This window comes from Polypterus senegalus, chromosome 1 (assembly GCF_016835505.1).
Source record: "Polypterus senegalus isolate Bchr_013 chromosome 1, ASM1683550v1, whole genome shotgun sequence".
Taxonomy (NCBI): domain Eukaryota; kingdom Metazoa; phylum Chordata; class Cladistia; order Polypteriformes; family Polypteridae; genus Polypterus; species Polypterus senegalus.
In genome coordinates this window covers 275,457,593-275,484,813 of record NC_053154.1, presented here as the reverse complement: position 1 = coordinate 275,484,813, position 27,221 = coordinate 275,457,593, and the positions used below count along the sequence as shown (strand labels likewise).

The 27,221-nt window shown below is 38.2% G+C and overlaps 1 protein-coding gene across 2 annotated transcripts in view; it reads right to left on the bottom strand.

The window, feature by feature from the left end:
• Positions 1-27,221, bottom strand: part of hpse2 (heparanase 2) — a 371,766-nt gene that overhangs the window by 308,379 nt on the left and 36,166 nt on the right. For both annotated transcript variants that reach the window (XM_039774786.1, XM_039774797.1), the window contains exon 3: positions 21,462-21,623. In XM_039774786.1, the coding sequence (XP_039630720.1) occupies positions 21,462-21,623 (162 nt within the window). The remainder of the gene's footprint in view (positions 1-21,461; positions 21,624-27,221) is intronic.

Here is a 27,221-nt window from a genome sequence, read left to right as displayed (position 1 = left end):
GAATGTAGTGGGCCAGGGTTCAATGACACAATATGTCATGTAAATGTAATTGTAAACAATATGGTCACTGCCTTGAGAAAAGAATAACATGGCAACAACCTAATTTCTAAACTTAATACAATGTGATGGCAACAGTAATCTAAAAACAAAAGGGAATAGTAAAAACATAATATTAATAATGATAAAGCAGTCAAAAAGCAGAAAGAAATAATAAAGTAAATCGAAAATTAAATTCCAAGTTTGCCAAACATTTCAAATCAATTGCATGGAATGTTATATGCATTTAATAAATAAATAAATCATGACAGCAATATTGTCTCAAAAGTAATTAGTTGCAGCTGTGTTTCACAAGCATAATCTCTCGTCCAATACACTAACATTACAACCAGTCTGGTACATTTTCTTTGTTACATTTAAAACTTTTGGCTTCTGTGGTTTTGTCAGGGCTTCAACTCACTTGTTCTTTTTCATATTTGTTTGGTATTGTTTTTATATGTTTATTAATGAATATAGGTTTGTTAAATTATTTCCCTATACATTTGATTGTTTTTGTTAATTTTTATATTGTTCAATTATTTTTAATTTACCTATTCAGGTTGTAATAATGGGCATTCTAGTTACTACCTGTTTATCTGTACGTAGAATGTAACTAGACAGGGCTCTCTGACGCTAAAGCTATGGGGCAACCATCCACATTATTTATGGCCCAGAAAACTTCAACAGGATCACTGAGAAATTAGTTTTCTCTCTTGTGTCATCTGGCTCATTTTTAGGTTTACCTTCTGAATCTTGTAACTGAATTATTTGATTTTCTGGTTATTAAACTTTTTGATAATTTCTAGGTTTATGATTACATCTTGCCTGAAGAAGGGGCCTGAGTTGCCCCGAAAGCTTGCATACTGTAATCTTTTTAGTTAGCCAATAAAAGGTGTCATTTTGCTTGGCTTTTCTCTAGGTTTATGATTTAATCATTGGATTTTGAATTTGTTTTATTGGTGTTTCGTCCTTGAGATAACATATTTGTAATTCATTTTCTATAGTTTTAAATACTTTTTAATAATTCATTCTATCATAAACAATATTACTAATAAGAAAGATAGTTTGGTTTCTATGAGTCAGGGTTTATGTGGTTTCCTACTACCTTTTGAGATTTATGGATTTTGTCTCCCAGAGAAGTGTGTAGATCAAAAAGCCTGCATCTTCAGTTTGAGTGCAAATTTTACTTTGCACTTGTGAAACCTTAAAGTACTTTTCAGTCCTGCCTAGGATTTCTGGCTTGATTTATTTAAAATGTGAAGCTCAAAAGTCTTGTGAAGCTGCGTTACAACATTGGCATTATACCTTGCAAGGGGAATAGAAATAGATACAGTACAATGGGCTCTGCTAATATTATTATTTGATGTTATGAACTGTTGTTTGTATATTTGTAGCATCTGATACTTGTGGTAATTATCTGATGTCTTTGAAGAACGACTTAAACTGATGGCTAAGGGGAGGGAAATAGCCTGCTGTTGTGTTTGCACAAGTACACTTTGCGGCTTCTGATATCAGAAGAAATAATTAGTTTTGTGAGCTCTGTGGGGCAAAGCCAAACAGAGATTGGAAATTTAGTTTTATAAGCTCCAAAAGATAAAAGCCATTTTGGAGACAGGAAACTAAGTTTTTAAGAGTCCTGGATAACGGCTAAGTGCACCGCCTCAGGGAACAGAGAGTCAGCTGTATGAGCCCCCGAAAAAAAAAGGCAAAAAACGCCTTTAGGGACAGGCAAGACATTGATTTATGATTTCTTCACAAAAGGTAAAATTGCTTTTGGGGAGAGGAACATGCCTAAGTATAGCAACATGAGGTCAATAAAAGAGCTGATCAGAGTCGTCCACCACCAACATCATGATTGAGTTACACATGCAGCATAAAAGGGCACAAAACACTGAACAGCAACGAAAGAACAGATCTTCCTACAAAAATGAACATTTAGTAATACCAGGTTGTATGGTGTGGATTGCCACATTTTGATTTACTTTTGGTTTAGAGTATTTATTATTCATTTGAACATTATAATATTAAACTGAGTCAACTTCCTGCTAGTCATTCTACTGTGGGTCCACATTAAAAAGAATCGAAACAGGTATGAAACGGTATATGATTTGAAGAGTGGTGTCCCCAAAGCCTTTCCACGATAAAACATTTCCCTTGGTGTTAAGGGGTGCAAACTAATGTAAAAGTTGGTGGTTATAACCCTACAGCTGAATCAAATCATATAATGAAATGGGATCACAGACTGTATTAGTTTAAACACAATAATTTTTCTCACTTTAAATATACAACAAAATCTGAAAATAATACCCAGGTAAATTAGTGAAAGAAAGCTACAGTTTTAAAGTAGTAGTATGAAATACTACAGTAGGATCTACTGATGGAGAAACAGTACCACAAATGTTATGGTAAGGATTTGCATGCTTGCCTTTCAATCAAAAAAATGTAAGTTTGATTCTCATCAATTACATTTTAGTTAATCATATATCAAGCACACTCCCCCAACCCCCTCAATTTTTGTTATGATCCCAAGCAGCCAGGGGACATATTATCTCTAGAGTTTTATAAGGTAAATTGTGGTTGTTTGCAAGAAAGAAACAAAAATGCTGCATACAAAGAAGCTTTTCATTATTTACAATGATTTTGTAATAAATGTAACAAGTTTAACTATAATATTATGTTTTCTACTATAGAATCTGTAATGACTTTTTATCTACGCACTTCCTTGCCCGGGCAATGCCTGGTACATATCTATGAATTCACCCAATACAAACAGTTTTATATGTTGTATCTTTGAAGTGTACAGTCTCGGTTTTTTTAACCTGAAAAACAAACATTTAAAATAAGGACACTATTCAATCCACTGACAGATCTAATGTGCCAGAATGGCTCAGAAAGGTTTAATTTATACTTCCTCAATGACTGAAAACACAGGGCACTTATATATATTTGTAACTGTAATATTAAATTACAGTAAATTACTAAACCGTACAACTTTTACATACATAGGTCACTGTTCTGATAACCTAGGCCAACTTTATATCATGACAAAATCCAAAATAAATTATAAAAATTTATAATAGTATAATAGTAGGCTGCATACTAGTGAATCCCACATGACTTGAAGCATATATATTCCTTCCTTTTCAATTGAAGGAATAGTTGTAAATTTAACATATAACAGGAGTGAAAAAAGGGAAATGGTGTATATAGCTTTAGGAACTTTTCAATCAATGTAAGTCATTTATAAGTTCAAAAGCCCAACAGCTTTGATGAACATAATATAAGAAAGTGACGATAACAAAAGTACAGAGGCAGTAGTTTACCTGTACCTGCCCAGAACTGCACAGAAATCTGCAACAATGTTGAGAAGAGAAAAGGAATCTGCACATACCCCAGCCCACTGAAAAAATACATAATCCAACTAGTGTTCATGGCACCCTTAAAAAGTAGAACAACGCTGATTTATATTTTAATGTCATACAGATGACATATTATAAATATATAATTGATTTGGGTCCTTCAGATAAATAAGCAAAATACACATCAAATACTCAGTGAAGAAATGCCTGGCTGGTATTATGTTGTTAATGGCAGAGAAATGTCCTTCAGGAAACCTTCAAGGGTGGCAGAGCTGACAGTTCCAGAATATAATTAACTATTCTGCATTCCAGTGTGTTCATACATGGAAAACTAGAGGGCAACATACTTTGCTAGATGTTTAACCCTAAAAGCAAAACCCTCAGGAGAACAAGTGTATGAAAGTGAAATAAAGAGGGTGAATGAGAAAGACAGAAAGGAATCCAAGAAGGATGCAGACAACATGCCAAGAGCTGGATGTGCCTAACCCTCAACTTGCAGAGACAGATAGTAACCATGAAGGTGTGTACTAATGACAAAAAATCTCATAGTAAACAGATAGTAAACAGGTGTAGGGTACTGACAGGAAGCCACCGGTCTTTATCTTGTCCAATAAATGGACCTGACTGGGAAAAGTGGACAAATCTTCTTAATTTAATGAAATGTTCGGGCTTACACTGAGTAAATGACAGCTAGCATGAACCTCAAAAACTTGCGCATTTGGGTTGTGCTGATTGAAGAATTATTAAACAAATATATTAGTTAAATTGACACTTTTGGAAAAGAATTAAAGAGGCCAATTTCCATCTAACAGTCAGGTCCTTAGTTTTAAATTACAAAGTACTACCAGCTCTGTCAAGTTCAAAGGGCAGAGAAGCTCTGCTTATAATAGGTTAAGCCAGCAAGGTACTAAGAGGTGGAGTGGGTTTTATCAAAAGGAAAGCTGGGAACACTCAACATGCCAGGTAAAATAACCACATCAATAAATCTCTTTGAGATATTTGCCATAGCACCATTCAGGACAACAGCTTAGGGGCCTATTGGGTTATTATTATTAATAAGCATAATTGTTACAATTCCTACAAAAGAGCAAGAAAAAAAATCATTCCCAGAGCATACTCATAAATAACGTATGACAGCCTAAGAGGGAAATTAAGGAAATAAAAATTGTCTGTTTGCAATAGGGTAGGCATGTTTTGCCTTGGGACTTGGAAACTGTATGAGTAGAAGAAAAAGCCTAATTTAAATTAATTTTTTTTAGAAGTTTATTTTAAGGTCTTTCTTTGTTGTTGTCTAGATTAAGTCTCTTAAGCAAATTTGCAGATTTTTCACTCTAATGTGCATGCTATTTAGTTTATAATGGCAGAGAGGATAAGTAATGTCACTGCTGATAACTCTGTTTCAGGCTATGCATCAAAGTCTAGAGAACAAAAAGACAAAAAACTTTTGATTAGGTTCATTTAATTGAATTTTCTTTTACAATATTTTTTCACAATACCCAGACTCAATTGAATTTCTCTTTGCTATATAAGAAGCCTTATAAAAATAATCTTTTGTGGTGGTATGCAAATTAATACTGTTGTAGTCAATGTGATTTTCTGGAATCTCACTGTCATTAGCCTCTTACATGGAATATTTGGAGAGGGAACCTAAGATGGATTAAACAGATTTTCCCAATTTTCTGACAAAACCAAAAATAAAAGAATATCTGCAGTATTACCGGTACTTTGATTGAGAAGGAAATCCATTTATAGCTTAGCCATGTATTTCAAGTTTCAGTTGTAATAAAATAAGACCAGCATCCCATTACTTTTGCAGTGTTTATAAAAAAGTAGGAGTCTTTGGTCAATAGGGTAAACAGATATAAGTGTATTATAATCATTACAGCTGGAATTTGCAAGAAAGCCCAAAAACTATGGTTTGGAACAACAACTTCACTTAATTCCAACTAAAGAAAAAATGCACAGTTAACACTCCATTCAACTATGACACATCACACTTCTGCTTTACATATTTGTCTGATAGCTATTCTAACCTCATTTTCAGTACCATAGCCCGGATGCCACCAATGAGTATATGATCAATTGAATGTTCAGTGCAATTCAAGCAAAATTTTTAAAAGATTCACTCTACATCAGATTTTAACCTCTGTTGCACAGGGACCTATAGAATGAGGCTCACAAACAACGAAATTTCACAAGACAGAGTTGTACAGAAATTAAATGCATCCTGTAAGTCAAAGCATGGCTCTTTAAATTCTACCTTTTAGTTGATGGAAATGTATGGCAAAAAAGAAAGAACATGAACATAGGAAATATAAGAAATAGCAAAATGTTCATAAAGATTTCAATAAAATTATCTGTATGAACTGTCATTGAGTTTACTGCTATGAACTAAACAAAATTTGTATTAAACTATATGTCTAAATCAAATATGACAGCAAAGATGAAATGCCTTGTATATTATCTCTTCTGGAAGTGTCACATACTTTTTCTGCTATTGACACAAAATAAAAATGCTTTGGCCTAGGCAATGTTGTTATGTCACCTTGGTTAATTTTGACATTGAAAATTTGTGATAGGAAAACCCATTTTCTGAGTATTACTCTAAATTGAATAAACATTATGTTAACACAACTCTCATTCTTCAAAGACAGGTTGTGAATGTTAGCCAGGATTCTATAATACTTGGGTTAAACACTGTATTCATAAGCCATTTTTTTCAGATCCAGAATGCATGATCCCTTATATCTGGGTAAAGGCAAAATATTCAGGTAATCCACAGTTCCATGGCCAGAAAGTAATTTCAGTATCAGATTTTGTTTCCATTCCATTGCAATATTCACGATTTTTTTTTTATTTCAGCCATATTTCATCTACTGTAGAAGGCATGGCAATACAGAGTGCCTGCAGATGTTTTACCTTTCATTATTGACTGTTTTATCACTAACATTTATAAACCAATACATTAGTACAGGAAATTCTATGCAGGTAGAAACAGACATAAGACAAGTTTCATCAATCAATAAGGAAGATATCCACCTACAGGGCAACTAAATCAACTAAATACTTAGTTAAACCATAGAAATTTAAAGTCAGTAGGTAACCATTATCATTTTATTTCTTCTTTGGATCTTTATTACAATGCAAGCATACCAACACAAGACACTTTACAAAGTACATAAGAATACCATTCAAAGTAGTAAAATAACGATTGCAGTGATTTTGTCAGTCTTGTTTATTTAGTGAAATAATTCACATTCAATTGGAGATTGAGCTATAGTAGAAATAACAAAAGACAATAAATAGTCATGTGATACTAACAACAAAAGTAGTGTGTTTCTGCTGGTCAAGGTTTACTCTTACCAAATGCTGCCAATTACACTACAAGCCACAAGAGCCTTGATAGGGCACCATCATTTTCAAGACACTGCGATGCATACATTCTCTCCTGCTTATACCATAGCCATTTAGCATCAAAAATCAACTAAACTTCTTGTATACTATGGGGAAGCTTTTCCTACATTTTCTTCTGTAAGAAATTCTTAATTGATTGTACCTAATCTGCAGGTAGCTAGTGAAAGGCTATCTCAGTGTGTATCAGTGAAACTAAAAAATTTGCTGAAAAAATAGAGAAAACGTATGTGATGAGATAAATATAAATTCTATATGACTGACATGTATCGAAACAACCTTATTTCTCATGAGCAGGTATGATATCATATACCAGCCTGTTTAGACCATCATTTAGTAAACAATCAAATTAAAAAGTGTGGATTAAATAAGAATATATTTCAAAGCAAGCAATAACAAATGCATTAGTTTTCAGAATAGATGCCATCATTCAGACTGAAATTATAAAATAAAAATGGCCGGGGTTGACCCCAAAACAACCCAAAAAACCTTGGGGCAAATATCAACAGCTGCATAATGCTTTATAAAAATGTTATTGTTAAATATGTTGCCTTTTTGATATTGTTTAAAGGTAGAGTTGAACAGAGTGACTCGAAGAAGTTTTAATCACTGGTAAAATTTCTATCCATCGATGAAATTTACTTCTTTTTAATTTACGAAAATTACCTACTTGATCTGCTTGGAAAAAACTTAAGGAAGACTTGCATAGATGGTCTACCCTTCATCTCACTTTAGCTGGAGCAATCAACACTGTCAAGATGAATATCCTTCCTAAGCTTCTTTTTTATTTCAAAGCATTCCAATATGCATTAATAAACAATTTTTAAGAAGTTAGATTCAATCATAACCTCCTTTTTATGGAATTCAAAACATCCATCCACCCAAAGGACGACCCTACAAAGACCTAAGGCAGAAGGTGGCATGGCTCTACCTAACTTTCAATTTTATTATTGGGCGGCAAATATACAAGCTATAAAAAACGGGACATTGACACAAACAGAAGAACACACACAGGCTTGTCTGTAATTTAAATAAAATCCTGCAGTATTTCTCTATACAGTGACCCCTCGTTTATCACGGTTAATCCGTTCCAGACTCTACCGTGATAAATGAATTTTCGCAAAGTAGGATTCTTTATTTATAAATCGAATATTTTCGCAGAGTATAGAAAACCTGCTTACGACCTTCTAAATACGTTTTTTAACATTATTAGAGCCCTCTCACATGAAATAACACCCTTTAGTCACCATTACACTCGTATTAACCAATATATTTCACTACACTGGTTACCTGTGTCATTCAGGATTGACTTTAAAATTCTGCTTATGGTTTATAAAGCCTTAAATAATCTCGCCCCATCTTATATATCGGAATGTCTGACACCTTATATTCCAAATCGTAACCTCAGATCCTCAAATGAGTGTCTCCTTAGAATTCCAAGAACAAAACTTAAAAGAAGTGGTGAGGCGGCCTTCTGCTGCTATGCACCTAAAATCTGGAATAGCCTGCCAATAGGAATTCGCCAGGCTGATACAGTAGAGCACTTTAAAACACTGCTGAAAACACATTACTTTAACATGGCCTTTTTATAACTTCATTTTAATCGTAATTTAACTTAATCCTGATACTCTATATGTTCAATCTCCTCAAAATAACTATTCATGGTGGCTCTAAAATCGGTACTGACCCCTACTCTCTTTTCTGTTTCTTTTTCCGGTTTCTTTGTGGTGGTGGCCTGCGCCACCACCACCTACTCAAAGCTTCATGATGCTCAAACAATGATGGACGGATTAAAAGGCAGAAGTCTACGTGACCATCATCATCATCAAGCCCTTCCGTGAGAATCCTAAATCCAAAGAGGACTGTTTCATTTATATTAGGTAGAATGCCCAGAGGGGACTGGGCGGTCTCATGGTCTGGAATCCCTACAGATTTTATTTTTCTCCAGCCGTCTGGAGTTTTTGTTTTTCTGTCCCCTGGCCATTGAACCTTACTCTTATTCGATGTTAATGTTGATTTATTTTGTTTTATAATTGTGTCTTTCATTTTTCTATTCTTTAATATGTAAAGCACTTTGAGCTACTGTTTGTATGAAAATGTGCTATATAAATAAATGTTGTTGTTGTTGTTGATATTAGACAAAAAAAGAGTAAATAAGACATTTTAGATGTTACAAATATCATGTTATTACTAGACTCACCCACCTTTTAAGGCAACCGACTTTTATCCTCAATTTGTAAGCGCTCCATGTGTACATCAGGCATGTAAGTGTAGGGAATGAGAACATCAAAGTGCCCATTCATAACATCTCCCGAAAACCTATGTTTTTTTATCCCCTTGAGTGCCTGTCCAAAGTCGTACAATGTAAGCCCGAATCTGTACTGCTAAAGACGGAGTTTCATGCACTAAATAAGCTATAGATGAGAATAAGCAAGCACCATCTCCCCTAATATTTACTACACGGTGAGGAATTTGTTCTCCATCAACATTAATTATTTCCAGAGACATAATTTTGTCTATTTTTCCAGCGCATCGTGCACAAAAGCAAGGGAACGATGGAAGCACCAGAATTCACATCGCTTCGTACCGCAAGTAGTAAATCTGTGATAAGCGGAATACTGCTACGCTTTGCACTCACGGGACGGAAGGACAATCCCGACCACTTTTATATAGTAGATTATTGTGCTGTACATTTAATTACACACACACCCAGTTCTTACACACAACCACTAACCTATAAAGGCATGACCTCAGTAGGAGAGTCTTCAGGTGGTGCAGTATCTTCAGCAGGTGTGTCATTGTCTTCTACCGCTGAAGGAGTACTAGGAGTAGGCAGTGGGTGCGCGGCTGAAGAACATCTTGATAGGCAGTTGCTGCCGCTGTCTTTTCATATATGTGAGGAGGCTTTTGTAGGGTATTGCCATCTTTGATCATATCCAAGAGTTTCACCTTCTCCTGGATAGTAAGCATTTTCCTCCGGTGCTTAGTTTTATTGTCAGAAGGCTTAGAAAAAGCAGCACGTTTAGGAGCCATCATGGGGCTTAGATAAAAGTTCTCAGAAAGCGCATGTGTAGTGACGTAAGCATGTATGAGAAAAAATCGCGATAGAGTGAAGCCGCGAAAGTCGAAGCGTGATATAGCGAGGGATCGCTGTATTCCTTGCTTTATACCCCAGTAATTATGAGCAATCACCAATATACTAAAAATCTAATTGTGCTTCATTCACTAAGAATATGGAACCAATGTAGGAAGTACTTCAAGACAGAGAAGCTTTTATCTGTGGCACCTCTGCACAATAACCACGTTTTTCCACCATCTCAAACGTATGTAGTTTTTAATGTTTGAAAAACACACAGGATTAAATCACTTAGAGATCTGAACATATATAACGTTTTTGCATCCTACGAACAATTACACTACAAATTTAACTTTCTATCAACATAATTCTTTCACTTCCTCCATATCAGAAACTTTGTTAAACAAAATCTACCCAGTTTTCCTCATCTCCCACCTACTTCTACTCCGGAAGAAATATTGATCAGTCTTGAGGACTCAAAAAGCATTTTTGTAATATATAAAAACATTGTAAAGTACATGGATCTCTCTTACTCAACATTTTAGAAAAGGAGTGGAATGGAACCAATCACAGAATTCACTATAGCGCCATATGAGCAAAGCATACAATTATTCAACTTAAAATATTTTATTGAGCACATCTGTCTCATTTAAAATTGTCCAAAATGTTTCCAGGGCAAAATCCAACCTGTGAACACTGCAATCAAGTTCCAGCATCACTAGGTCACATGGTGTGGGACAAAATCTTTAAATGCCTTTCAGACAGCCTTGGTGTCACAATCCCTCCTAATCCACTAACACCTGTGTTTGGTGTACTCCCAGATGGGTTTAAAGTGGAGAAGCACAAACAAACTGGAATTGCCTTTACTTCACCATTGACACCTAGACTTACCTTGCTCAACTGAAAGAATCCAAACCCACCTCTTTTAAGTCAGTGGGCAACTGATGTTATATACTATTTGAAATTGGAAAAAATCAAGTTCTCACTTAGAAGATCTGTGCACATTTTTTTAAAACCTGGCAGTATCTAATCAGTAACATTTTAGAAAAAGCATTTAAATTGGGGAAAATGATTTTCTCCCCTTTTTTCTTATTTCCTACTTTGTCTGTCGGCCTAGCTCTCTTTCTCATGGATGTGTGTGTGGGCGGGGGGGTTAGGTGGTGGTTTGGGAGGGTGTGGTGATTTGAACTTAGTTTTGTCAAGTTTGACTTGCTTGTATGGAATGTTACTTTAAATTAAATAAAATGGTAAAAAAAAAAAGATAAGATGCCTTTTTTTAATTAAACATAGCCTAAATCAAATGTTAATCGATGAAACTCAGTAAAATGTTTTTAAAATACAGAGAAACACAAATCACTTTTTGCAGCTTTATTGTATCAGTTATGGTATCATAGGAACATGTTACAATAACTCGCATCTGCAATAAAATTCAGCTTTTTAACCATGTCTTTTAAAAATATACCTTTTATATACTGTAGCATGACTCTGCAGCCACAGCTTTGTATGATGACTTGTGTGAACTGACTGCAGAGTTGATTATTTTCAAAATAAAATGAATAATATTATTATTTTCAGAATAAAATAACCTAACTGAATCTAAGTAACTACACTCAGAAAGTTGTAAAATGGGAAAATGAAGCCTGGGTGTATGGAATTTGCATGGTTTCTTAAACACTCTTTAAGTCTCCCTTCCAAACCTACAATACCCATTGCACAAGTTGGGTTAATTGTTAAATACAAAAAACACTCCATGGGAGAATGCCCTGCAATAGAAATACACCTTGTTTGGGGCTGGTTACTGCTAAAATAATATGTGGGGAACTGGCAAAGGTGTAAGGAGAACAAAAGTAACATGGGCAAACATTTGTGGAGAAAATGTCTGTGAGGTCCAGTGTGTTTCAAAAACAGTGCAGGCATAGTGAAAGTCTAAGAAAACTGCTTTACTAAAACCTACTAGGCATCCAAAAAGGTATGGCAGATGATAGTAACGATAACTGTAGTGTAATCATGCAATGATCAGATGCCACGTCTCTAGATGTTGATGCACAAATATCTCAACCATATCCAAAAGAGTCAAGGTAGTTTTGGCAAGAGAATACCGAGAAGAAACAGAATGAGAAGTATTAAGCAAAGGGTGCTCATGATGATTGCCACAACTGCAGACAACTTACTAATATACATTTCTGTAGTATGAACAGCTGAAACAGTAGGCCTAATAAGGGTATATTGTGCTTAAGTAATGGGTCTTCAACTTGGATCTTAGCACAGTTTCTGATGAGGCACCCCTTGTAGGTAGAACAGTCAACGCTTTGGAGACCCCGTAACTAAAGAACCTACTTCCATCAAGATAATTATTTATCCTTTGAACTACCTGGTGACTATTAATGTATGTAATAAACATTAACCTTTCATGACTTTATATATTAGAAATAAGACTTTTCAATATGGTCTTAAGCTGAACTGGAAATCAATACACAGAAAAAAGCAAGTTTTATGGTAATACTAAGTATTGTAGTAGTTATTGCTGCTTGAAAGGAAAGTACAAATTAACTTTTTGTATCGTACAAAAGAAGGATTTTTTTTTAATAAAAAATAATGTAGAAATCTGAAAACTAAAATATGAATGGGTGTCAAAATTAATGCCTAATATACTTCTGGATTCTGTGAGTTAAAAAAACTAGAATTCAGAACACCTAAGAATAATATTGAAATTCCCATGTTTTCAGAGTTTCCACACTTTAAGAATGTTTGGTCTAAATGTATGAATCTTTATTTTGGACAGCAAAGCATTTTTGTATATTTTGTAGAAAACAGTCAGTATGAATAATATGTATGATATTTTTATGCTATGATAAGTTATAGATCTCAAGTTTTCCCCTGAAAGTGGATTAACTACAAATATATACACCTTAGTAGTTGTTTCAAGTCAATATTACACATAATTTCCTGTTAATATATACTCACATAAACAATTGACCACTGACAAGCTCCACTAATTGTCACATTAGAGTCTTCAGTATTTTTTGTCTGCTTTATTTTAGGGAAAGTTAAAATTAACAACAGATATTCTTTTAAAAAACTGGAAATTGTAGTTGTAAACCAATTCCCTTAAAAAAGTACACAAACAGCACACATAAAATGCTGGACAAAGTACAAACGAAGAGTTAAACCATTTTATTAACTCAGTCACAGGTGTAAATAATTATAATCTGAAATCAGTGCAGTTGGTCAAATGAACAAAAAATTAACAAGGCGCAGCAAAGATCTATTAACCAGATGGCGAAGAGGTGAAGGTGTTAAAAAAGCATTAAAAAGAGCATGTCTAACCATTACTTTGGTCACCCTGCTGAGAAAGTGTCTATCAATGTACACACAGGCACACACATTTATATTCACATGCAGAGGCAATCTAGGCAAAGAAATCCACAACTGCTGTAGGTATTTCAAATATCTTAAAAGAAGGGGTTTTGAAGTGACGATTTATTCTTATAGCAGGCAGAAAGACATCTATTTAAAAATGTTATTCTTCAAAGTATGTGAGCAGGTTGTTATAGAGTACTGATATATAGTTTTTTAAACACATATGTTTAAAAAAAAAGACAACATTCCTCTAGAAATTAATAGTACCGACTAATAGTAAGACATCAACATTATGTTTGTGCCAACTGATATTAGGAGAGCACCCTAATACCTACAAATCTCATCGTAATTTCTCTTTATTCTGATTTCCAGCAATATTGAGGTCCAGTCAATTACAAAACATGTACAACATGCTTTGAATCATTACCAGGTGTGATGATCACTGCTCTAAGTTTGCCTTAAGCAAGCAACAGAGTTAGAATTAAGGAGCATATGTGCAACATTGAAAAGAAACAACCCTCATGGACAGATTTACACAGAGATAAACTAGGAAACCAAAAGAGATGATTTGGGCTTTGCCCTTCAATTATACTTTTGCTTATACTGTCTGTCTGTTGGACTGTAATAGATACGATATTCATTAGGGTAAGTTTTCTGTGGAGTGGATAATATAATGAATGTATGCTGTACATATAGGGTGCATGAAACCTCCTCACAGGACAGACTGAGGTCCTTTTCAGAGGAGAACTACTTTTAGACAATCAATATCTAACAAAACTTTGGTGCTGCAAGACTTCAATTTGAAAATAAACTTAAAAAAAACACACCTGGACTATTATGTAGGCATTCTAGAACAAAATGAAAAGATAGGCCTTGTTTTTTTTGGCAAAAGTACTGGTTAAGGCAATAACTAAATGTATGTAGGAGAAGCATTAATAAACAAATGGACAACATCAAAATTTAGTCAAACCTTTTTACCTGCTCAGATTTGACTTAAACCTTCTAGAATTTAAATATTTTACGGTAGAGTTCAGCATGTCTTTTATTTTATTTTACTTTCATATTTTCCTCATGCACCTACTTTCACAGAAGTCGCTGTCGAAATGCTTATCAGATAAAGGGGATTATCAGAGAAGGACTTGAACAGACAATTTCTTTATATGCAGATATGATACTGTATATATCAGACAAATTCTGTGCCTTCAGTCCTAACAGCACTAACAGAATTTTCAAAGATTTCTGGTCTCACAATTAATTTGAATAAAAGTGTTCTCTTCCTGGTGAATTCTCAAGCATACAATATCAGATTGGACACTTTCTCTTTTATCATTGCAGATCAGTTTAAATACCTAGGGGTAAATATCACAAGTAAACATAAAGCTCTTTATCAACACAATTTCGCCATCTGTATGGAAAAAATTAAGCAAGACTTGCATAGAAGGTCAACCCTTCATCTCACTCTAGCTGGAAGAATTAATGTTGTTAAGATGAATATCCTTCCTAAGCTTCTCTTTTTATTTCAAAAAATTCCAATATACATCAATAAATACTTTTTAAGCAATTAGATTCAACCATAACCTAATTTATTTAGAACTTAAAACATCCACGTATCCAAAGAGCAACGCTACAAAGACCTAAGGCAGAAGGTGGCATGGCTCTACCTAACTTTCAGTTTTATTACTGGGCAACAAACATACAAGCTATTAACACCTGGGCATGGACACAAATAGATGAACATACACAGGTTTGGTCCGCAATAGAAATAAAATCCTGCAGTACTTCTTTATATTCCCTGCTTTGTGCCCCTATAAATGCAAGTTATCGCCAATATACTAAAAACCCAATTGTGCTTCACTCACTCAGAATATGGAACCAATGTAGGAAGCATTTTAAGACATAGAATCTTTTATCGGTGGCACCTCTGCATGAGAACCACCTTTTTCAGACCCTAACAAACATATGCAGTTTTTAATATCTGGAAAACATTTGGGATTAAATTGCTTAGAGATCTTTATATAGACAACATCTTTGTATCCTATGAACAATTATATTTCAAATTTAACTTTCCAGCAACACATTTCTTTCACTATCTTCAAATTAGAAATTTTCTTAAATAGAACCTGCCCGATTTTCCTCATCTCTCACCTTCATTCTATGCTAAAAAATAATTGTTCAGTTTCAAGGACTCAGACAGCATTTCTACAATATATAAAATCATTTTACAGTCCCTCCCTTTCAAAGATCCAAGAGGTAAGTGGGAAAAGGATCTCTCACTCAACATATCAGAAAAGGAGTGGAAGGTAGCAATGCAGAGAATTCACTCGAGCTCCATATGCGCAAAGCATACAATTATCCAACTCAAAATTATATATCGAGCACATCTGTCTCGTTTAAAATTGTCCAAAATGTTTCCAGGGCAAGATCCAACCTGTAAACACTACAATCAAGTCCCAGCCTCACTGGGTCACATGTTTTGGGCCTGCACCAAATTAACATCATCTATATATATAATTCACTAAGGCAAGACAACCATGGAAAGCACGCCGGAAGGGGCGTGGATTCACTAAGCCGCCGACAAGTGAGACACCTATGGCGCACACAGGAAGGAGCCACGCCCACCAACTCCAAGACCATTGGATACGATGACAACTCACAGAGCCACGCCCACAAACTCGGACGCGACGACACAGAAAAACCGGCGTCATTTATATTCGTCTGTCGTAGAGGTCACATGCAGCTCCGACCCACGTTGACTGTTAATAGAGGCATGTTTCTCGGAGGTGAATCGCCATATGCGGCGTGTAAAACTGTTTGCGAGGGGTATCCCATGGGATCCTTAAAACGTTCCTTTACAACTGAGGTTAAAACACAATGAAATGAGCAGTCTTTAAAAAACGAGTTTTCGGTTACGATGCACGACCGCGTGCACTATAGCAAACTGTTTTACACGCTACATACAGCAATTCGCATCCGCAACAAACATGCGTTTTCTTAGATACTCCTGCACTTTGTACACACACCCCTCCCACCGTGGTCGGGTGTCTTGGTGGATTATATATAGAAAGGCAGCCAAAACCGCACAGAGCAACAAAAAGTCTACGTGAGTCACAGGTGCATCTGGACTGTACAAAGACGACAATGACTCGAGTGACGAGTTGGAGGTGAGCACATGAGCAGGCAGTGTATACTGAACGAGAAATCAGCAGACTAGCATGACGGAGGGAGCGGAGTGGATGTCCTTCTCCTCTCCTCCCGTTCCACCCTGAGCGCCGCACGGACGATTGTGTGTTGGTTCGTTCCGTGCATTGGTTAAAACCCAATGAAGGAAGCAGTCTTTAAAAACCAATAAGCCCTGTGCCTCTGTTTCATTACCGTCTCACCTGCTTCATCAATGCAGGCCCCGCAACAGGGCGGCCAACCGGGTAACCAAAGTCTTTGGGTTCAGGGAGGAGTGTGGTTACAAAGCTGAAACTTAAAGGAATTGACGGAAGGGCACCACCAGGTGTGAAGCCTTTCGCTTCATTTGACTCAACACAGGAAACCTCACCCGGCCCGGACTGACAGATTGATAGCTCTTTCTCGATTCTGTGGGTGGTGGTGCATGGCAGATCTTTGTTGGTGGAGCGATTTGGCTGGTTATTTCTGAAAACGAACGAGACTCCCGCCTGCTAAATAGTTACACGACCCAACAGCGGTCGGCGTCCAAATTCTTAGAGGGACAAGTGGCTTTCAGCCACGTGAGATTGAGCATTAACAGGTCTGTGATGCACTTGTATGTCCGGTACTGCTAGGGTTGCCACCCGTCCTTTAAAATACGGAATTGTCCCGTATTTGAGAATGAAATTGCGCTTGGCCCCCGCTGCAGTATGCGTCCCTTATTTTTTTGTATTAAAAGTGGTAACCCTAGGTACTGCACGCGCATTACACTGAATGGATCAACGTGTGTCCACCCGGCGTGGGTAACCCGTTGAACCCCATTCGTGATTGAGACCGTGGCTTCCAAATAGTTCCCCACGAACGAGAAATTCCCAGTACGTGCGGCTCATACGCTCGCACTCATTACGTCACTGCCCTTTGTAAAGCCCCCCATGGTCGGGTGACTTGGTGGATTATATATAAAAAAAAGCAGCCGGAACCGCAAAGAACAATGAAAAATCAACGTGGAAACCGACTGAGGCGGTGTTTGGAAAATTAACAGTCAACGTGACTCACAGGTGTGTGTGGACTGTACACAGACGAAAGCGACTCAGGTAGGGAGTTGGGGGCGGGCACATAAGTCTTACAGGTTTAAACAGTGCGTACTGAATGAGAGGGCCGTCGCGCTTTCTCTTTCCAAAGCGAAGGACGGGCTTGAACGGCGCTCCTCCGGTTTTCAGTTACGGACAATTGTATGTTGGTTCGTAGCGTGCATTGTTGCAATGTTACTTTTCTTGGTGGTTTATTAAATTATGGATTTTTCAAATGTTTATTTTTTCCTCTGTGCTTAAAAATCATTTAAAAAGCGGCCTGATTATGCGGTGTATGCTACGCTGCAGGTTGGCTAGTTCTGGATAAAAATCTTTAAATGCCTTTCAGACAGCCTTGGTCTCACAATCCCTCCTAATCCATTAACAACTGTGTTTGGTGTTCTTGCAGATGGGCTTAAAGCGGAGAAGGACAAACAAACTGTGATTGCCTTTACTACACTATTGGCACACAGACTTATTTTGCTAAACATGAAAAATCCCAACTCTCTTCTTTTAAGTCAGTGGGTAACTGATGTTTTATGCTATTTGAAATTGGAAAAAATCACATTCTCACTTTGAGGATCTGTGCACAACTTTTTCAAAACCTGGCAGGATCTAATCAATAACATTTTAGATTAAGCTCTTAAAGCACTGAGGAAGCAGATTCTCTTCCCATTTCTTTTTCTTCTCCACTTATCTTTATTCGCTTATTAAGCTCATCAATTTACTTATTTTAACTAGCTTTAAGTTTTACTCTGTTGGCCATGCTCTCTTTCTCACGGGGTGGGGGTTGATTTGTTTTTCAATCCTATTTTTTTGTAAAAATTGATCTATTTGTATGGAATGATTGCAATAAAATCAATAAAATGTACAAAAAAATTGAAAAAAACAAAATGAACAATCGTCTAGTATTGAAGTGGTATGGAAATAAGGAAAGCCATATAATCATGAAGCTGTGAATATATGGAGATTGCCGTTATTTATCTTTCATTTTTGTTTCATAAAACATACTGTACACTCACATCGTGTGTGTGTCTGTGTGTGGGAGGGTGTGTTTAAATAGATAGTAATATATTTATCATCATCTTCCATATCATTAACCTGTTTATCCAATGCAATGTCGCAGGATAACCCAGTAATATTACTTTTAATTTCAGAGACAACAGTGCTTGCAATAATGTCTGTGTGTACTGTTTGGAAGCTGAATAAAATGCACTAAAGTGGCAAGGTAAAATGGTGGATATAATCTGGCCAGTAATCCTGAAAGCATTTAATATTGGTTTGGTATCTTGATTAACACATCAACATGGAGAATAGGTGCAGTGCTTCACGACTTTTAGAATGCTGAAGGTTGCCTCGCTTTTAAAAAGGAGGATAAGACAACATGCTCAAATTACCATGGTAAAACGTTTAACCTGCTTCCCTGGAAATATCTGAGTTGAGGTACAGTACTTTAAAGAAGACCAAAACCAATCGAGTAAAGTCCAGATACAAATGAAACAAGGTAGCACCCACCTTAGAGGCATTTGAGTGCCTTGAGGTTTTTTTCAAGAGTGACGCCACTAGCAGTAAAAAGGTTTGCCAGTGGATTGGTGCAATAATGCTGGCCCACTTACACTGGAAACTGCTGATATAAACAGGAGCTATGTTCTTATATGAAGTTATACATTTACTGATCAGTCTAAATCCATAACCTCATAAGGCTCGAGGAAGTGATTGAATAATGTGGACACAGATACAAGAAGGTAAAAAAGGTTCTATACAAGGATTTTGTAGCACAAACACTAAAGTTGTAATATACCTATGGAGCCTCCCTCTAAATATGTTTAAAGCTACAGAAAATTGAGAATTGGCAGACCAGCATTCCCCAAAGGAGGTGGGAGATTTTTTTTAGGAAGTACAGAATTCTGGTCTGATCAACACAGAATGGTGTCACAATGATTCTCAGCAGGAAAAGTTGACATAAAATTAGAAATAATAAGAGGAAAGTCAGCAAACTTATTTTTTTAAATACAAAAGGAAACATTACTGATCATATTGTATGGAATTTAAACCACACTTTACATATTTCTTATGTTATTATGAATAAAACAAAAAAAAATTACCAAAATAATTTCAGAACTTTACTTAATTTATGCAAACAACACAATACTAAAGCTCAGAATGTCTACATATATGCAATGTGGAGGAAGGAACTGAACAAATAGATGAGATTTTGGTACTATGATTATTAAAGGAATACTCAAGCAGTATGCAATCCTTATTTAGCCATTAAATTATTTATTAACATTTCAAACAAGATCAGCTATTTAAAGTAAAACCATTTTTCACTCATCTAGCATGTTTCTCTGAAAATCCTCTTCCTCTGTTTCCTTAAGTGTCTATGCAGCAACACTCACATTGTATAGGGGGTTCAGAACAACATACTATTCATACTATTCATCAGACCCCAAAAGTAAATAAGAAAAAAAACCCTTCTATTTAGGCCCTTACTGTCCAGAAAAGGCAGAGGAATATCCTTAAGTGTTGTAAATCGAATTGCTTAATGTTTTATTCATACCACAGCTAAATATATAACTTTTTCCATGTGTTTTACTTCAATACACGTACCCTTTGGATGTCTTTTTGCAGTGGATTCAGGAACTGGAAGCTGATTATATGCAAAAAGTGTTTTGAGTGACAATTACACATTGGATTATTCTAACCTGTCATGTATTAAGTAATCTGTTTTATCGATATGTTTGTTTTTTTCAAAAATACAGAATTAAAAAAAAACATACTGCACAGAAACGCTTTTACTTTGACATTCCAACTTTATGGTGAAGTCATAGATCCTAAAAAACCTTTATAACTGTGACTGATGCGCAAAATAAAGTAAGCACTAATTTAATTTAACATGCTTTATTATTAATTATACTATGATGATCTATGATAAAAGTACTATCAATGGTCTACACGCAGTGAATTCTTGAAGGACAATTTAAAACATACAAGTAACATCCGGTTCCCCTTTTGTACAATTGTCTCCGTTTTGTAACATTATGTGACATTTTACTCAGTTTAACTACTTGGCAAGATGAAAAATACCATTGCAGCTTGATCTTAAAAATTTAAATTGAACCTTCATAAAATTCTCAATTGATGTTGACAGATAACATCTTCATCTTATGATGGAGTGAAAAATACATCCAGTTCTCCATATTAGGTAATCAGAAAATGGATTAAAAGAGTTGCTGTGTGCATGTGCTTATTTTCATACACAACTTCCTCCCACATCATAAAGATAGGCAACTTAAACTCATCATATTTTAGTCATTATATCAATTAACATTACTTTGGCTTCAAAAATCCAACAAACAACACAAATACTGAATATGACAGAGATGACCTACTTACTATTAGTGTTGAAGCATATTCTTGGGCTTTGAAGTATTTTACTATTACTTACATAAATATACATTCTCAAATCCACTTAACCCAATTCAGGTTAGTGGAGAACAGATCTTGTGCAGAGCACTGCAGGGCATGCACATGCATAACTGCACTCACTCACAAGGTGCATAATTTAGAGTTGCCAATCCACTAAACATACGCATACAAATACTTGTACAAATGGGGTACCTCAAGTTGCCCAGGGTGGAATAAAGTGCAAGTGCAATCACTAAATAAATTCCCCGAGGGGAAAAGGTATGCCCCATATCAAAAGTTTTGTGACTAAATCCACCATGGGGAGCAACTTTGCATACCTGTTTCAAGTCCCAAAAATGCCTCCTAGAAACATGTCACTAATAAAGAGCAGGTGTACAGTATTCACTAAATAAAATTCTCCAAGGGTAAAAATTTGGAGTGGCATCTTGCCTATGATCTACCCTTGTACAAAAGGGGAATCTGTTCAAAATTTGTCTGGATTTTTATACCAGACAGACACATAAACACACATTCCAGCTATAATGCATAGGCATGAACTTTATCAGTGGCATTTATAACACTTACCTGTTATTGTTATATTGCTGTAAATATTGGATGTTTGTTCCTTAAGAAGCACAAGTTGCATTTGCGCTGCCTTCTCTCTTTGAAGCTCCAGCATGATATCTGGATGGTTGGCCAACTTGCATCCTTTCTGTTTGTCCAATGCAATGTCACTCCTCACAATATCTGGGGATACACAGCTTCCAGAGTTAGTTAGGGTAGTTAAAGCCTTTTCAAAACTTAATCTATACTAATAAAAGGCAAAGCCCTCACTCACTCACTCACTGACTCATCACTAATTCTCCAACTTCCCGTGTAGGTAGAAGGCTGAAATTTGGCAGGCTCATTCCTTACAGCTTACTTACAAAAGTTGGGCAGGTTTCATTTCGAAATTCTACGCCTAATGGTCATAACTGGAAGGTATTTTTCTCCATTAACTGTAATGGAGTTGAGCTGGAATGACGTGGAGGGGGCGGAGTTTCGTGTGACATCATCACGCCTCCCACGTAATCACGTGAACTGACTGTCAACGCAGTGCATAGAAAAACAGGAAGACCTCCAAAAAGCACTTAAGAAAACATGCATTATATAATTGAGAAGGCAGCGAAACAATAAGAAGCGAGAAAGTGACATATACTACCATATTCATGAGTGCTGCTACCTCGGAAAGAAAGCAAGGTGTAAACCTAAACTTTAAATTAAGTTCATAGACAGGCTACCGCTGGCGTTTCACATGCCCACAGGTAATGCGGGATACAAGTTTAATGAGAGGACGCAGGATATAAACGAGAGTTTTGATCACTTTGTAACTAAGTTAAAATTGTAGGTGAAGGGTGTGCTTATGCAAATTCCGAGAGACTGTGTTTGTGGGGTATTGACAGTTAAGGCAGGTGGGGGAGTCACGTCATCATCTCCCCTCCCATTCATCTCATTTCGCTCTAAGCTGAGCTCCACGGCTAACGCAACTTCGTCAGACTGCCACCAAATACTCACAGAAAAATCCACAAGTTAATACACACGCTGTCTCTAGACTTTCTCCACACTGAATCCTCCAGGCACTACTTACAAAAGGTTACATTGGCAATCGTGTTTCGTTATTTTTAAAATCTTTCCTTTTCTTAGCACAAGCACAGCTGAGAAGCTTCGATGCATGTGCTCCATAACGCGTTAAAAATAATGCATTTAATCACACTTTGCATTACAAGCAAAGGGGAGCTTTTGTCAATGCATGATTTCCTGGTACACCGATTACATTGATCAGCGCATCCCGATTCATTTTACCCTCGCACCACCTTAGTTTGAGAAGAAGTATGAAAAAATATGAGGTTAACACAGAAAAACAGATCACCAATTCAAGCTTTATGAATAATCGATTCGCCATCAATAATTGTTTTGGTAAAGCCATCCTCCTTTCATTTTATAATTTTTCCGCCATTAGCCATGATTAAATGAACGGTAAATAAAGTAAGAGCAAAGCGAGGGTGACTTATTTAGGCAGGCATATATATGACAGCAACACTCATGACAATGTCAATCATGTTACGTTATTATTAAAATGTTTCCTTTTCTTTTCATTACTTCTTTAACACACTACTTCTCCGCCGTAGCGGGTATTTTGATATATATATATATATATATCATATAATATATGAATGACCTCCAAAGAGCGCTGAGACTTTTGATATCATGAGCGTGTCTGCAAAACTGGGGTCTCCTGCCCTGCAAAAGTCGAGCAGCCAGCGCGCGTGCATAGTTGTGCCGGCCTTTGAGACGCTGACTGCGCTTCTGCATTTAGTCAAAGTGAGCACTTTTAATTTTTTTCATCCTCCCCCTGCGCTATACCCCAGACAAGTGCAAACACGGGACCCTTTTCTACACTACGGCAAAATAATATTAAGACGATTCACACTATCTTTTGCACGTATACGATTATGAGGTCCTCAGCTCGGATTATGAAGACACGCACAGGAGTGGAGGACTGACAGTGCCATCACAGCCGATTAATGGCGGGGGCGGCGCACCAGTCTACACAAGACCCACGCGACTGTCCCCAAAAGGCGATCATAACGCCAGCGAACACATCTCTATACTATATAAAAGAAAAAGGCAACTTTCCTTTCTTTACACCTTTTTTCCTTTTATCCCAAACCAAAGCCTTTCTCTCTTAACACAGCAGAGGACACAAAACTAATTTTCTTTAAATGCCGGTAAGGCACATTACCAGAGGCACAAATTTGAACGTTCACATAGAAAATGTAATTTCTATACCACAGCCGTCGTGTAGCGCCTTTCAAAGGGATCTACTACGAGAGATGATCCATATACATTTTAGCTGCTGTTAGTTACTTACCTGTTGTGTTACACAGTCTTTAAAATGTAGTTTACCATAACCACTCCAGTAGTGCTCAATGTACCTGTACTTCTTAAAACGTTAATGTTTTACTGTTTAATAACTTATAGACTATATTTTATTATTTTTCCCTTTCACTCAGTGACCAAAGCTATACACACACATATAGACACATACAAACATACACACAAGTATATGTATGTGTATATATATGTATGTGTATATATATATATATATATATACACACACACACACACACACACATACATACACACATATATATAATTGTGTGTGTGTATGTATGTATGTGTGTGTATATATGATGTAGATAGGCATGTATATATATATATATGTGTGTATATGTAGATATGTAGATATGTGTATATATATATATATATATATATATATATATATATATATATATATGTATGTATGTATGTATGTATGTGTGTGTGTGTGTATATATATGACAGCAGCAATCCAAGCTGTGAGAAAACAGTAAAAGGAGGCATGTCAGGCGTCAGTAGTACATTTTCTGATGCAGCTAGGCAGAAAAACTTTGTGACGCTGCCGCCAAATACACAAAACAATTACTTTGACAATCATGTTACATTATTTTTAAAATGTTTCCTTTTCTTTTTCATAACTTCTTTAACACATGACATCGCTGCGAAGTGCGGGTATTTTGCTATATATATATATATATATATCACAGCAACACTCATAACAGTGACAAAACAATTACATTGACAATCATGTTAAGTTATTTTCTTTCTCTTTCCTTCTTTAACACACTACTTCTCCGCTGCCAAGCGCGTATATATATATATATATATATATATATATATATATATATATATATATATATATATATATATATATATATATATATATAGATAGAGATATATATATATATATATATAGATAGATATGAGAACAACATATATATATATTGTCACGCACGCCAGTAGGAGGCATGGATTGATTCGATAGCACCTGGGAAACCATTCGTCGCCAGGGAATGGCGGGGTATTAACTTTCTCCCTCTGCTTCCTCATAGAAAGAAAGACCTTCCTGCACCATAGGCCTGGATTGACCGCAGTGCGATACTTCCGCCCTTCCTCCGCCATCTTGCCCTGACGTCATCCTTCCCATCCTCCCTTGCGGTCCTTCCCGGCATCCCTCCACTTCCGGCTCCTCCCCAATAAAATGGCGCGACGCCAGGAGTCGGCGTCGCGCATATGAACTGTTTGTTTATAATTTTGACCAGTTTTTGTTGATTTACAATATACGGGGCCGGAAAACCCCAACCCTTGCTACTGTCTCCTCGGTCCTTTAAAAGTGGCGTAGTCGGCAGGATAGAGATCCCGGAATGCGGAGGGACAGGACCTCAACACGTGCTGCAGGCCATGAATGACCAGCTCCAGGGCTGCAGCTGCGCAAGCCGCCACCACCGGGAGCTGGAGGCCACGAAGGCCAGGTTAGTGGAAGCCCAACGGGCGAGACCAGACCCGCCCAGGCAGCCGCCTCCTATGGTTCCGATGGGCCCCGGAGGCGTCGATGCCTACCTGGGCATGTTTGAGAGGGCGGCCACCGGAGCGAGTGGCAGCGGTCAGAGTGGGCGTCCATCTTGGCGCCATACCTGAAGGGACCCGCGCTGCGGGCCTATTATGACCTCCCTGAGGAGGAGGCCGCTAATTACGACCTCCTCAAGCCCGAAATACTGGCCCGCTACGGCATTAGCCCGGGCCAGCAGGCGGCCGAATGGCGGAACTGGGTCTTTGACCCGAAAAGCCCTTCGCGCCCAGGCGTTGAGTTCTGGGGCAAGATGGGCGCTGGCTACGGCCAGAGAGCCCGGGGCGGAAAGTGGTCGGCGGGTGGCCTGTGAAGGCCTGGTCAATGCAATGCCCAGTTCCCTCGCCCAGCAGGTCGGGGACCGCCTACAGAACATGTCGGGCCTCCTCGACGTCCTGGAGCGTCAGTTGGCGGTCCTCCGACTTGGGGGGTCAGAAAAGCCTGCTCGCGGGAACCGGCAGGGACGGGCGGCCACCCCCGAGCCCCCTCGACGCGCTGCAGAAGCGCCAGCCAGAGCCAGAGAGGCCGGGACCGCCGCGCTGTTTCAAGTGTGGCGAGACCGGTCACCTGCTGCCAAACTGCCCCATCACATCGCCCCGGAGCCTATGGACTGCAGCTGGACATCATCGGAGAGGTATTGTACCCGCCGCATCCCTTGGCGAGTCGAACGGGAGTGGTGTTGCTAAATGGGCACGCCGTGGTGGCTTTGTTTGATTCCGGCAGCAACATTACCATTGTTGCTCGCCGTTTTGTCTTACCGCAACAGTGGTTAAAACAGCATTTGTTGGTCACCTGTGTGCATGGGGGGACTAGGTCATATCGTTCAGCTCACTGCTATGTCACCTGGAAGGGGAACCAATCAAATGGCGGTCGCTGTGTTACCTGACCCCCTTCCCAGTGATTTGGGACAAGACTGGTCTAAAAGAATCAGCGGTAAGCCATTCGCGCTCGGGGCCTCGTTGGATCTTGTTATGAGGGGAAAAGGCACCTCCCGCGGCCTCCACGCCGTGCACAAGGGCAGGCCCTATGGCTGGTGTCTCGGGGACCTTTCGTGGCTACGGACCTTGACCGGAAGATTCCGCGGAGAAGGGACTAGCCAGGGAACTCTTCCCGGGCCCAGGCCCCAAGACCCTCTCGGCGGCCTGGACCATCAATTTCGGTCCACGCCGGCCTCCTTTAAGAGGGAGCAGTGGAATGATGACTCCCTGCGCTTTGCCCGGAATGCGGTCGTTCTGCCTAACAGCTCAACAGCGGACGGATCCACACCGCGGGAACCCTTCTTTGTCCTTGAGAATGATCTGTTGTACCGGTGGCTACCCATGAGGCGAGGTGCGGAAGTTGTTGCTAATTCAGCGTACCTTCCGGCGGAGATATGCGAGTTGGCACATGCTCACCTCCTAGGCCCACCTGGGGCGAAAAACACTGGAGAGGATTAAGCCCGCTTTTACTGGCCTGGGATCAATGAGGAGGTCCGCGGTTCTGTCAATCCTGTCGAGTGCCAGACCCGCCAGATTCCTAGGAGGGACCGTGCTCCTCTAGTCCCTATTCCCTCGTGGACATCCCCTTTGAAAGGATAGGGGTCGATTTGGTGGGACCCTGGAGCCCTCAACCCGTGGCCACAAGTATATCCTAGTCATGGTGGACTATGCCACCCGGTACCCAGAGCGGTTCCCCTGCGCTCGCTAATACTAAAAGCATCGCGGGAACTGGTTAATTTGTTTTCCGCGCGTGGGCATACCCAAGGAGGTCCTCACGGACCAGGGTGCGCCCTTCACTTCGGATACGTTCAAGGAGGTAGCCAAATTACTGCAGATAAAGCACCTGAAAGCGTCAGTCTATCACCCGCAAACTGGCGGGTT